Below are 13966 nucleotides of genomic sequence, written 5' to 3'. Positions count from 1 at the left end.
TTGCTCAACGGAGACTTCAAACCTCTGGCTTTGACTGCAACATGAGCCTGGTTGCTTCCATGGCACACAGCACCGCTGCTCGGCCTGACACAGAATCCCCTACGCCACCACCCCACCGAAGGGGCCCTCAGCTCTGGGGCAGGATCCAGGCTTTAGGCTGACTTCCTGAGTTTTATCAGGGTTTTCTAGTAAAAAGTCACAGGAACAGGTTTTGCTGCCTGGGTGGCACCTACCTGGAAAGGGAAGGACTTGGAAGAAGTGTTTGCTGAGTGTCAACTACAACAAAAACAATAATGAGACTAAAAACCATCAGAGTAGACATGTACTCCCAGAACAGAGAAAGGGCACTAGGAATCTTAGTAAAGCATGGAATTTAGTTAATAATAATGTATCAATAAATGTTCATCAATTGTAACAAATGTATCATATTTCTATAGGATAACTTATCAGGAGGAAACTGGGTGCAGGTTTTTGGGAGCTGTCTGCACTGTCTTGTGTCTTCTTGGCCTTTCCATAAATCAAAAACTGTGCTAAAAAACTGAAGAATCTTGGGGATCCCTGGGTGGCTCAGCAGTTTTGCGCCTGCCTTTGGCCCAGGGCACAATCCTGGAGTCCTGGGATCAAGTCCTGCATCGGGCTCCCTTCTGCCTTCTCCCTCTGCCTGTGTCTCTGCCTCTCTCTCTCTCTATGTCTATCATAAATAAATAAAAATAAATTAAAAAAAAAACTGAAGAATCCTCACTTAATTCTCCAAACAGCCCCATGGGATGAGTGTCCATCATGCAGATGAAGAAAATGAGTTTGAAGAACTGAGGTATCAAATCCAAATTTGTCTGCTTTCAAAACCTTTGTCATTGATGTACTTTTTTCCCTAAATCAGAATAGGTGGGGTTTTGTTTTGGTTTGGTTTGTTTTGGTTTGGTTTTGGTTATAAAGACATAATACATGCTTGGGGTGCCTGGTGGCTCAGTCATAGAGCATCTGCCTGCAGATCAAGTCATGATCTCAGGGTCCTGGGATGGAGCCCCACGTCAGGATCCCTGATCTGTGGGACTCTGCTTCTCCCCCTCCTTCTGCCCCTCCCCTTGCTTGTACTTGCTCTCTCTCTCCCTCTCCCCCTTTCCCTCTCTCCCTCCCTCCCTTCCTCTCTCTCCCTCTCTCCCTCTCTCCCTCTCTCCCCCCCCCCACCTTCCCTCTCCCTCTCTCATCTTCCTCTCTCCCTCTCTCTCCCTCTCTCTCTCCCTCTCCCCCTTTCCCTCTCTCCCTCCCTCCCTTCCTCTCTCTCCCTCTCTCCCTCTCTCCCTCTCTCCCCCCCTCCCACCTTCCCTCTCCCTCTCTCATCTTCCTCTCTCCCTCCCTTTCTCTCTCCCTCTCTCTCCCTCTCTCTCTCCCCCACTTTCTCTTCCCCTCTCTCTCTCACACGTACTCTCTCTCTCAAATAAATAAAATCTTTTTAAAAAGCATAACAGATTCTCAAACTTTTTGTAAAAAATATAAGTTGGGGTAAATTTAGACAATCTTATATAAGACCCCAATCTTTCCCTTTCAGTTTTTTGCCTAATATAGTTAATCCTCAATAAGCTCTCCTCCATGCACCCCCCCCACCCCACCCCAGCCCCAGATCACTGTGTGGATGGCACCATGCTGGACCAGGTGCAAGCCCACAACTTCCATGGCTGCCCTCCTGGAATTTGGAACAAAGTAGGCTGAGGAAGGGTGCTAGGGGCTCTGTACCCTCCAACAAGCCACTGACCTCTGCAAGACTGTTTCATTGTTCCTGGGCTCTCCTGGCTGTCCTTCAGTTCCCAGAGTTGTTATGAGGCTCAACTGGGAGAATGTGAGAATGTGCTTGAAAACAGTAAAAGGTGGTCTTTAAAGCTGTTTCCTTTCTACCCTCTGACGTAGATCATTCAGGGCAGCCAGCCTTCTGGGGGAGTCTGGCCACAGGCCACTGGGGCTTCAGGGCTTCGGGAGGAGCAGAGCCTGCCAGCAGCTGAGCCAGCAGCTGTGGCAGAGACGGCCCCCGCCAGGGAAGCCCCCTCACCCGCCCTGTGTGCCACCAGCATAAGCAGGTACCCAGCGTGCAGCATAAAGTCACCTGTCGGCAACTTCCTCCCTCCTCCCACCTGGGCCCCTGGGGAAAAGGCAAAATTAGCCCCAAGGGGAAGGGCCAAGCCTGTGATACTTCCTCTGGCCTCTGGCTCTGGGGTGTCCTGCTGTCCCAGGGGCCCCCAAGGCTGTGCCTGAGACTTGTGGCCTCCTGGCCATCACTTGGGCTGCTGGTGCCTCCCCCACTGGACAGGAACCCGTCCAGGTCAGGACTGGGCAGGAAGGCTGACGCTCAGGGCAGCCAAGGAAGGTGAAAAACATGAAAAGTATTCTGTCCATAGTTTGATGTGGACACTGCAATGGCAGGGACGTCATCATACATCGTCCAAACCGATAGAGTGTACACAAAGTGAGCCCTAATCAACTATGTACTTTAGTTAGTGTGTCACCATTGGTTCCTTGATTGTAACAAAAGTGCCACACTAATGCAAGATGTCAATCACTGGGAACTGGAGTATATGGGGACTCTCTGTACTTCCTGCTCATTTTTCTATAAACATAAAGCTTCCCCTAAAGTGTAGAGTCTATTAATTTAAAAAAAAAAAAAAACTAATACATCTAGAGCATCTAGAGTCACTTATGTACAAAGAGTAATAATAACATACTACACAACAAAAAATAAACTTCTCAAAGTAATATTGAGCCAAATTGATACAGATTCACTTTCTCAACTCCCTCTGTAAAGTTAGTCAAAGTGCTTTCACACTATTGGAAAGCCTTGCACAATGCGAGAAAATTTTAACTACTAATAAAAACATGAATTCAGGGGCACCTGAGTGGCTCAGCAGTTGAGCATCTGCCTTAGGCTCAAAGCGTGATCCCGAGATCCGGGATTGAGTTCCACGTCTGGCTTCCTACAGGGAACCTGCTTCTCCCTCCGCCTGTGTCTCTGCCTCTGTCTCTGTGTCTCTCATGAATTAATAAATACATACATACATTCATACATACATAAATACACATCATGACAAATCCATGTTTGTGTGATATAAAGAGATGAGAGATTAAGCTGGTAAATCTGAGGAAAGGGTTTATAGGATTTTCTTGTAAAATACTTGCAGTTTTTCTGTAAGTTTGGAATTATCAAATTACATCAATTGAAATCATATAAAAATTTAGAATTATACATATTAGGTTCAGGAGCATCCCCCAAACAAGTCTAGTTTCCCCAAGTAAAACACCTTTTTTATAATTACAATTTTTGCAAGGGCTAAAAAATTTCTAAAAATAAAATTACCCAAGAAAGTACTCATGACAACCCAAATGACTCTTTTAGTCACACACAAGAAGTGGGGAGAGGCACACCCAGAGTGGGGTGAGCAGAAAGGGCAGGGTGATGGCCACCAAGCTGGGTTTAAAGCCCAGGTCAGCCCAGAGGCTGGCTCTGAGCAGAGACAATAAATAGAAAGTCCTGCCCTCATGAGGCACTTTCTATACAGCTGCCATCTAAGAGGGAAATGAACTCCCATGCGAGCAATGGGGGGATGGGGGGAGTGGGGAGGAGTGCCATTGCTTGAACCGGTGGGGACTCCCTGGAGATGGGGACCACACATGAGGGCGAGCCTCTGAGCAAGGCAATGGCAGAAGGGGAACCTGGCAGACATTTCCCTTGCTTTGGTCCCTGCTAGCCGCTGGCTGGGCTGCCAGGCCAGCCCTCCCTGAGCTCACCCTGGGGGGAGCCAGAGTCAGAGCAGACTCCCCGGTAAGAGAGAGGCAAGGGCACCGGGGAAGCAGAGCTGTTGCTCCTTTTCTGTTTTTGATTTGATATTATTTTTATTATATGATAGATTCTTCCTTACATTTCTACTTTGGGGATTTGTCTCATCATACCTTTTGCATAGTTGTCTACTGGACGTCAGGGGAGGGTGGTTTGTAAATTTTAAATTTTAATTGAAGTGTGATTGTCATACAATAGATTCATTTCAGGCATAGACATGGTGAACCCACAATTCTATACATTCCTCAGTGTTCACCAGAGTAAGTGTAGTTACCCCTTATGACCCCATGACATTACTACAATATTGTTGACTCTATTCCCTATGCTGTACTTTCATCCTTGTGACTTATTTATTCTGTAACTGGAAGTTTTTACCTCTTGTTCCCATCACCTAGTTCACTCATCCTCCCCTCCCACCTGGTAACACCAGTTTGTTCTCTGTTTATGAGACTGTTTCTGTTTTTGTTTGTTTGTTCATTTATTTTGTTTTTTTAGATTCCACATACAAGTGAAATTTCATGGTATTTATCCTTCTCAGTCGGTTCATTTAGCGTAAGGCCTGATAGGCATCACAGCTACTTGCTTCCCCAGAATGAAATGACCGATGTTGGGACAAGGCAGCGATCCTGGTAGGAAATCTGAGGGCGGGGGGCATCTGTTGAAGGTCCATGCTGCCTTTCTGTTTTCTTTTTCAGGTGAATTTAACTCTATTATTTTACACCTTGACTGAGGTATAATTAATATCCCAAACCTGCACCTATTTAATGTGTAGAGATTGATGAGTTAGACACATGCACACACCCATGACACGGTGACCACAGTCATAGTAACAGACACATCCATCACCTCAAAGTTTTCCTGTGTCCCTTTGTTTTATTTTTGGTTTTTGTGGTAAGAACACTTAACATTGACATTTGATGTTAATTAAATGTTAATTAAATGTAATTAACATTTCTCTTAAGAAATGTTCTAGTGTACAATATCACGTCGTTAATAGGCCAGCAGATATCCAGAGCTTCTTCATCTTCTGTACTATAACTTAACACACATGAACAAGGGTGGCAACTCTTCCCTACAAGGACCATGGGATGCTTGCTTTTATTTGGTTTACTTTCCTTCTCTTTGCTACTACATTCCATATCATTTTGAAACAGACAAAAGACTACATGAAGCATCTGAGTTCATCGTAAACCAAAATAAAACACAAATACCTGTGAATCTATAGGAGGTTTTTAGTCCTCTGGACAAGCACCTGGTGACTGACAAAGTATCCCAGAGAGCAGAGAAGGAAAATGAGGAATTTTTGTTTGCTACATTAGCTAATTCTCTGAAAGCCCCAGAGGGGATAGCAGAGTGATCAGTTGTGCTTTAAGAGCAATTTTTTACCACCTACACCTTAGACTGAATTTTTTAAGATCCTAAATCTCTTCCTGGAGGAGGGCTGACCCAGAGTGCCTGGGCGGGGTACCAGGAACAAAGCCACCTATGACTCCAAGCAAACGTCCCAGGGCCAGTGGTGGTGCCATTGAGGTGCCAGGAACCAGTGTGGTTGACAGGTCTTCCCATTACTGCCCCAGGAGCAGGTGTTCCACACAGGAATGGGAACTAGGCTGAAATTTGTAAGAGTGGCAGACTTCAGAGAAAAGGAGAAATGAAGGAGGTTGTGAGACACCTGGCAGGCTCTTCAAGGGTTTCATGTGGAAAAAGCCCAAAAGAACACAAGGCAGGCTCAACCAGGCCCAGTCATGGGGTACCAACCCTTCAAAAGGGCTCAGTATTAAGGGCTAATTCCAGAAGGCCTACTGCAAGAGGGAAAAGGCAGAGGGACATACCTCACTCGAGGAAACAGCTTCAGGCCCTACACAGGCCAGGGCACCAAGCTGGGGCTTGAGGTCCACTCGGAACATCAATCTTGTCAGAACTTCTACAGCTCAGAACGTCTGAGAAGGCACTATTTATGAGACAATCCCTAAGGGCCTTGGAAAAATGAAACGACCATCCTTTCACTTTACCTGCAGAGAAGGTGGCCATTTTCTGGTACCCTTACCTCATTCTGTGAATCTGCCTTTAGTGTTCCAGAGACCAAGGCTCATGTGCACAGGAGATGAGAGTGCAGAACTCCCCCCACATGAGGACTCAACGTAGTTAATATGAGGGCTTCCTGCCCCCACCTGCATAAACACTATGTGAAGACGATAAAGACTCAGTCAGGGGACAGGCGGCTAGACAGCTCTCCATGACCAACCAGAAGGAAGTCTGTAGACTATCCACTCCCCCCAGCTGATATCCTACTGCAGAGAACAAGAAGGACAGCGAAGGATCCCTCAGCAGGGATCACCTGTAGGAGCCCCAACACTAGGGAAGTCCATGACCCTGCAGACAAGATGGTGTAGGTGAAGACTTGCACTGTACAGGAATCCCACAGCACCGGTTCAGAGTCTGAAGCAGGAGATGTCCATCCCCTGGGTCTGCCAGGCCCATCAGAGACTCCACCAGCCTGAGTAAGAGCCCAGACAGAGCAGATGTCGGGGTTTGTGTATCAGCGCTGGCAATTACTGTGCTGCAGGAGATGGCAGGAAACCCACTCCTCACTCAGGTTCCCCTGCAGGGCTCCTGGGGGTTCCATACCTTTATTGTGAACTGGTTTTCAGTAAGGCACACCATTTCTTTTTTTCTTTCTTTCTTCTTTTTTTAATCAAACCCTTGGACAGCATAGCAAGGTTGGTAAAATACTCGAGGAGAAAGAAGGCAAACAAAGTGTTTTTGAATTTGTTCAAAAGTTAGTCCTCTGTGATAACAGAGATAACAGAAAAGGGAAGTGCATCAGAATTAATTAATTTTGAAGTCTTAATCTGAGAATTTCTAAATTTCTGAGCCTTTTCCTAGAGGAGGAGACTCAAGAGTCATGATGTCTCCAGAGTCCAAGAGTACAGCACCATCTATCCCGCTCCTAACCTGGGAGCTCCAGGGGCAGGCTGGGGAAAGGCTATCAAGCCTGCAGAGAAAACCAAGACATATCAGCAAGTGAGTGTGTTTTCCAGTAGTGACATGGACAGCATCAGGAAAGAACTAAGTTGGCAGGGGCACATGCCTAAAAATTCTACAAGAGCAGCGGTTATTCAGAAGGAGAAATGATGGAGGCAATGAAATGCAGAAACAGGAGTGCTCTGTAAGGGTTGCATTTACTTCTTGTGGCCAGTGCCTCCAGAGTTCACATTACTTCTCCTTTATGTTTTCTTGTCTTATAACTCTGGCTAGGGCCTCCAATACAATTACTCCATACAAATGGTAATGGGGGCATCCTATCTTCCTCCTCTCCTTAAAGAGAAATGTCTAATGTTTTTCCATTAAGTCTCATATTAATTATTTGGTCTTAACAGATACACTATTATGAAGGGTTTTAGGACCAAAGAAGAAAAGAAAACCAGAGCCTACTATTTTAATTAGATATTTTACTCTAGAAAGCACAGGGTTTTAAAATGTGCCAAAGCAAAACACGATGCTGAGGAAGCTGGACTGGATGGAGCCTTTGCTGGGGATAGGTTGATGAGGAACCTCTGCATGGGCTTTGGCCACAGGATAGCTCCATGCTTCAGCTGTGAACTAGGCTGTTCAGGAGGAAGAGGAGAAGGCTCCCGTCTGCCGAAAGAAGGATGGCTACAGATGATTGGAAAGAGTTACTAAAGGCCTACACCCAGACCTCAGTAGTTTGTTCAGACCACAATTTTGCAAATCAGGGAATTTTTCACATGGGAACTTACACAACTCTGAAAACTGGAAGGAAGCTCCCCAACTCAGGAAGAAGGGAAAACTGTCACTGGGACAACACCTAAAAGCTTAGGGAAATCAAAATGCTAATCTTCTTATTCTACTGGTGATGTCTGGAGGATTGCTCACACCAGGAAAAAAAAAAAAAAAACCCACAGTAATTCAGGTTCTGAGGCACGCCTGATGATGTCCTGGACAGAGGGGAGGGGCCCAAGTGAGAAGCTTATTCTGGCACCTGCTGTGCCTTGCTCCACAGCCCTGGGTGGCAGAGACCCTGCAGCAGATGAGGACAAAGAGGCCAGAAAACACAGAGGAAGGGCTGCTCTGTGCACACTCAGGATGGAAGCCCACTAAAAGACTACACTTTGGGGTCTTAGCCAGAGTTTCTCTCCTGGAGACAGTCAGGGATCCAACCCTAGCTCTGCCACTTGCCAGATTAACAAATTTTGTCAAGGTTCTTAACTTCTCTGAATCTCCTCATATGTAAAAAGGAAATAGTAATTACCTCTCTCATAAGGTTGTAACGAGAAATGAATGAGATAAACTATCATAAAGTCTAGTGCTAAAAAACAAAATTATCAACAAATATAGCGGGCACGTGTCAAATTTCTTGTTTTAATTCATTAATGAGAGAATCGGCAAAGACTTTAAAAGCTGATTTGAAGAGTATTCAAGGATATATACGGTCAGGAAAGGAATGCCTAAGTAAGTCTCTTAAGTGAGATGCAAGACTCAACTTCCAACAGGGTGAAAATATCATGACAGTTAGAGGTTTAACATCTCTACGAGGCTATGAAATCCTATCACCACATCAAGCTGTACCATTCTGACTCGCTAATGAAATACAAGCATTTTACATTTCCCAAAAGTGTATGTTGTTGGAAGATTAATGAGTCAGGACCTGTTTCTATTCAGACAGACTCTAGCATGAGATCAAAGATTTAGGCAACCACCATTTTATCTTTTTCTGGGCTCAAGATGATTTTCTTCCTTTCATACTAACACTCAGCAGGAACCTGGTGAGTGTTGGTAGCTTTCCCTGCCCTCTTCAGCCCATCTGAATTTAGGCTGCATTCCCCAGGCCAGGCAGCCAGAGAATAGACTAGTATCTGAATCCAACCCAAGTGTCATGGTTCTCAAGTGGAGGGAAGCATGGGAAAGTCTCTTCCATTGAAATAAGCTCTTTTGTTCAGGTGCTAGATACGAGCTGCCCAATTCCAGATCCTCTCCATGCCCTTTAGGACTTTTGTCAAAAACATGAGGAACTTGGCTAAAGTCAGGAGCCTTGGGTGGAGAACCTGGGTGGAGAAGCAGATTTCAGACAGGTCATCCTTACAGCCCCGGAAATCTCAGCGGCCGGATCTGCCTCAACTGGTGAGCCAAGGTCTCCTTGGTGGATTCAAACATTGCGTGACATTTCCTGCTAAACAACTTGTTTCTCAACTTCCCACTGCCTGTTCTTCTTTTGTAGCTGGGGAAACAGGAAACCAAATCACCTTGCTCTGGGCTACAAGCCCAGTCTGGCTCTGCCCAATGGTTCCTGTAACGGGCACAGTCTATTTACAAGTTACAAGCTTCCAAGGACTACCTCCCTCATCTCCACCTCTTTCTCCAGGCTGCCAGTACCAGCTGGGCCACCTCCCCTGCCCAACCATGAGTTCACGTATCAACTGTTGACAGCCTTGTACCAATGTGATTCTTCACAACCAGTGGGCCTGTTACTCATGGTGAAACTGCAAAGGGTACTCTGGGTCACCTTCTCCATGGTATCTCCAAGCTGGCTCAGAGAAAGCACTCACTGGGTTTTCAACTGAAGGCAAATGGTTAATAATGGTAAATCTCTGCCTAAAGAACCCATTAACAGCATTGAGTGCATTGTCAAGGAGAATCAAAGGCACTGGGATATATTGCCTCCACCTGACCCAGGCATATACATGCATGCACACCACCATCAACCACCACCACCACCACTGTGGATTACCGAGAGGCAAACTAGCTGCTCTCCCCTTTTGTGCACTCTCCCATCACATTTCTTAAATGCTGAGTGAGGCCTGGGGTACGGCTTGGTGAACCCTGTAAAACTTTCCCATCTTCTTTTGTTTGGGCCACATTTGGGCCAATAGCTCACCTTTAAATTACCTCTCAGAACTGCATTATCTCCATTTCTGCAATGCAGAGAGTGTTCATACTCCCAACAAGGTGGAAGCACTGCTTTGGAGGATGGATAAAGCTGTCCTTCAGGAAAACTGAGGAGGAAGCAAGCTTGGCCCTGAGCCTCCCACTTGCTCAGCAGAAGCCCATCTCCATATTTGATAATAGATTTCCCTATCCCATTCTAGGTCCCAATCTTTTATTTTTTTAATTAATTAAATGTATTCTGAAGTATAGTTGACACACAATGCTACATCAGTTCACACGTACAACATAGAGATTGGATATCTTCTATACATTATACTGTACTAACAAGTGTAGCTACCATCTGTCACCATACGATGCTATTACAACATCATTGACTATATTCCCTATGCTGTGCCTGCTATTCCAATGACTTACTCATTCCATGACTAGAAGCCTGTATCCCCACTCCACTTTACGCATTTTGCCCAGCCCTCCCCCAGCCCCCCTCCCCTCTGGCAACCATCAGTTTGTTCTCTATCTGTATTTATGGATCTGTTTCTGCTTTTTGTTTGTTTGTTCATTTGTTTTGTTTTTTAGATTCCACATGTAAGTGAAATCAGATGGTATATGTCTGTGTCTTATTTATTTCACTCAGCATAATACCGTCTGTGTCCATTCATGTTGTTGCAAATGTTAAGATCTCACTGCTTTTTATGGCTGAGGAATATTCCATTGTCTATATATACCACATCTTCCTTACCCACTGATCTATCGATGGACACTTGGGTTGCTCCCATATCTTGTCTATTGTAAATAATGCTGTAATAAACATAGGGGTGCATACATCTTTTTGAATTAATGTTTTAGTTGTCTTTGGATAAATACTCAGTAGTGAAATTACTGGATCATATGGTATTTCTATTGTTAATTTTAGAGGAACTGCCATACTGTTTCCACAGTTTGCATTCCCACCAACAAGTACACAAAGGCTCCATAGGCCCCAATCTTGATTCTCTGCTGGCTGCCAACCATTTTCACCAATATGTTAGCTGATAATAAAATTGGCTAGTAATTAAAGCTTTGGTAGATGGATAAGGGTTTAAGCTGTTACCCTTTCTCACTTGTTCTCATTGTTGTGTGAATAAAGTCTACTGCAAACAAAAACCCAATAATCTGCAGTAAGTAATCTTCAGCACTGGAAGCCAGTTAATCCAAGTGGCATCTCGTTGGAGGACAGGAGTACTTGTTCCTCCTGAAATCCTGGGGGATTGGCCACCTCCTCTTCTCCCCTTGGGCATAAAGCACTTCTGGCTTCCCCAAAGAACCCCTTCTCACCCTCACCCCACCCCCATGCAGTTGGGTTCCTCTTCAGCCTAGGCTCCTGGGGTCAGAGGCACACAATCTTCCCAGAGAGGGCTGAAGGGTCCCTCCTGTGTTTATGCAGCAACTCAGTGCCTCCTGCATGCAGAGGGATCCCACTCCAGCCTCCTTGTTCAGGGGCACAGTGCACCCCTAGCTTCCAGAGCGAGAGAGCTGGGAAGAGGTGTGGGTGGCAGGAGAGAGCCTGATATAGCAGCGCATGTCCCACAGAGTCCAACCACGCACAAGCAACAGCTTTTGTAGAAATAGTCCAGCTTTCACAACGAAAATCGAACAGCTAGGACAAGACCCCTTTTAGGAGTCTTAGGACCCTTTCAAGAATCTGATGAAAGCCATGGAGAAATGTGCTTATTTGCGCAAATACTCAAAATGATACTTTGTACTCCAGCTCCATTTCAGTGATGTACAGTAAACCAAGTTAAGAACTCTGGTTTACAGATGCTAGTGATAGCTCCCTACCTCCGTCTCCGTCACTAGCACCACTGCCCCATCACCTAAGTGGGCACAACAGAAAATTTCCCAATGCACAGCCTGGAAACACAGCTTGGGGCTGGGTTCTGGTGAGAGGCACCTATCCATCACTGGCTTTCCCATTTTACTGGTGATGATCAGGAAGTTGTTGTAGATATTCACTGAGCAGCAGAGCATCACACCCCACCCTGCAAGGGCAGCATTTGAGTGCCGTATTCTGTGACTTCAGTTTTAGGAATACATTAGCCTATTTACCTATTCCTTTATTGTTTCATCATGTTGGGAGGCTGAAAACAGAGCGAGAAGGAAATCTTCCAAAATCTCCAAGGAGAAATTACAAATGTAGGACTGAGGGGGTTGTTAGGGTTACTTAATATAGGACTCTGAACACCATCTACAGCCATAACACTAACAGAATCCATCTCTCTCCCTCTCTCTCACATACACACATGCCTACTTAGTTATCTCCCTAATTTCCCGAGAGTCACATCTAAAACATTTGGTTTGACACTAAAATTTAACTTAGAAACCAGTATGAGGGGCACTTGGATGGTGCAGTCAGTTAAGTGTCTGACTCGGTTTCAGCTCAGGTCATGATCTCAGGGTCCCCCCCCCCCCCCGCATTCTCTCTCTCTCTCATAAATAAATAAATAAATAAATAAATAAATAAATAAATAAAATCTGAAAGAAAGAAAGAAATATAAGTTTTCCCTACATCACTCTGTTCCCATATCACTCATTTGGGAACAGATAGGAAAATCACCAGCTCCAGTATCATGGACTTTTTGGAATCCTAACTAAATAGAACCAATACCTCTAGACAATGGGACTGAAAAGACAGGATTAGCTGGAGGAGAAAGTGGGAGGAAACCAGGTGAGCAATAAGCACTGAAGGTATGTGAGAGGAGAGCAGGGCAACAGAGGTTTGTTTTAGTTTTTTTGGGTTTTCCACCCCTCCTTCCACCCCCTTGGAACCTCATTACACAAGAGAAAGGCAAGACACCAAAAGAGGCCTGAGGTATCAACTACTTTATTATTCGGCAGGGACAGCCCCGGGGCCCAGGGCTCTGCTACTCCTTGTGGATGTCTTTGTGGGAGGCCACGCCCACCTTTATCACCAATATGAGGAACTCCTCGAAGTTAATTGCACCATCGCTATTGACATCCAACTCTTGGAACCAGGTGTCTGCATCCTTTTTCTGTCAAGATGGAGGAGAAAGAAGCCAGTGCGTAAAGACCTTGGCAAGAGCTGAGCCATGGCTGTCTGCATAGGGTGGCGTAGGGGACCAGGGACCCAGGGCTTCATTGGCCAGACAGAGACCCCTGCCACACCCAGCCCCTCCTCACCTTCATGTACTGAGGACACTCTGTCTCTAACAATTTCTTCAAGTCATCTCTGTAGAGGGCGTGGTAATTCCCCTTCACCAGGGAGTACTTGTGGTAAACCTCAATGAGGGAGTTTATGGCACTCTCCAGTTCCGTCAGCATGGTGCCCAAGGATCTGCCCCACCTGCAACACGAAACACATGGGGAATCCCAGGATGGGGATGGTTCCTCTGCCCCCAGCAGAGTGAAAACTAGGGGAATACTCCTTACTCCAAGTAATGGCTTCATCCAGGCCTGCACCATTCAAATAACTAAACCCAGCAGGTGGCTGTGGCTGTGATGGGAAGGGGGGGACGGGGAAGGTCCACACAAACATACAGTGCCTGCTGACTCTCCCTGTGCCCTCAGCCAACCAACAGCACAGAGGACCCAGCTCTGTCTTCATCCCTGTCTCACTGACTTCCTCCAAGAGCTCTGGATCTTGCTCCAGACCTCCCTTAGCTTTCTCTCCCCTCTCTGCTCCACCTCTGGCCCTCCCGGGGTGGGGGGGCAGCCCCAAAGCATGGAGCAGACTGAGGCAGTCTTACTTACCAGGTTTCCCGAAACAGAGTTGACAGAGGATATGCAGGGCTCAGTGGCAGCTCCCCTTTATAGCAGCCAGGCTGTGGCCAGCTGCCAGGGCCCTAGGCCATGCAGAGATAGCCCCTCCCTCCCCAGGTTGCCACAGCCTCTGGTTTCTCAACCAGGTGAATGGGGCAATCACTGCACAGAATGAAAAATTTTGATGGGAGGTGGGGAAGTAGGAAAAATGGAAAGAGGAAGGTATTTGCTAGGCAGTAGTGCCCAGCAGGATAAATCAGGAAGAGGCCATGGTGAGGACTCCTTTGCTGGGCCACTGGCATCATTTGGCTCAGCCAGCCTGGATGCCCACTCTCAAGTCCTCCTCTCTTGCTGCTGCTAATCCCGAGCACTGTAGACTGTGCATCTCTGAAATGGAGCTGGAGTTCAAAGTATCATTTTGAGTATTTGCGCAAATAAGCACATTTCTCCATGGCTTTCATCAGATTCTTGAAAGGGTCC

At 46.1% G+C, this 13966-nt stretch overlaps 1 protein-coding gene across 2 annotated transcripts; it reads right to left on the bottom strand.

Moving 5' to 3' along the window:
- Nucleotides 1-12574: 12574 nt before the first annotated feature.
- On the bottom strand, nucleotides 12575-13634 carry S100A8 (S100 calcium binding protein A8). Of its 2 annotated transcripts, none has more exons than XM_025428939.3 (3): nucleotides 13478-13634; nucleotides 12908-13070; nucleotides 12575-12759 (listed from the first exon to the last, which is right to left on the bottom strand). In XM_025428939.3, the coding sequence occupies exons 2-3, from the start codon at nucleotides 13046-13048 to the stop codon at nucleotides 12631-12633; spliced, it is 270 nt and encodes an 89-aa protein (XP_025284724.1). In that variant the 5' UTR covers nucleotides 13049-13070; nucleotides 13478-13634; the 3' UTR covers nucleotides 12575-12630. The 2 variants fall into 2 exon arrangements, with proteins under 2 accessions (XP_025284724.1, XP_025284725.1); XM_025428940.3 differs by lacking the exon at nucleotides 13478-13634 and adding an exon at nucleotides 13157-13220.
- Nucleotides 13635-13966: the final 332 nt, after the last annotated feature.

This window comes from Canis lupus, chromosome 7, assembly GCF_003254725.2.
Source record: "Canis lupus dingo isolate Sandy chromosome 7, ASM325472v2, whole genome shotgun sequence".
Taxonomy (NCBI): Eukaryota; Metazoa; Chordata; class Mammalia; order Carnivora; family Canidae; genus Canis; species Canis lupus.
The sequence above is the reverse complement of the archived record's forward strand: the minus strand, read 5'-3'. Positions and strand labels throughout refer to the sequence as shown.

Coding starts and splice junctions, on each gene's coding strand:
- S100A8 (XM_025428939.3), bottom strand. CDS start 13,048: ATGCTGACGGAACTGGAGAGTGCCATAAACTCCCTCATTGAGGTTTAC. Junction 12,760..12,907: donor AGTGTCCTCAGTACATGAAG/GTGAGGAGGGGC, acceptor CCATCTTGACAG/AAAAAGGATGCAGACACCTG.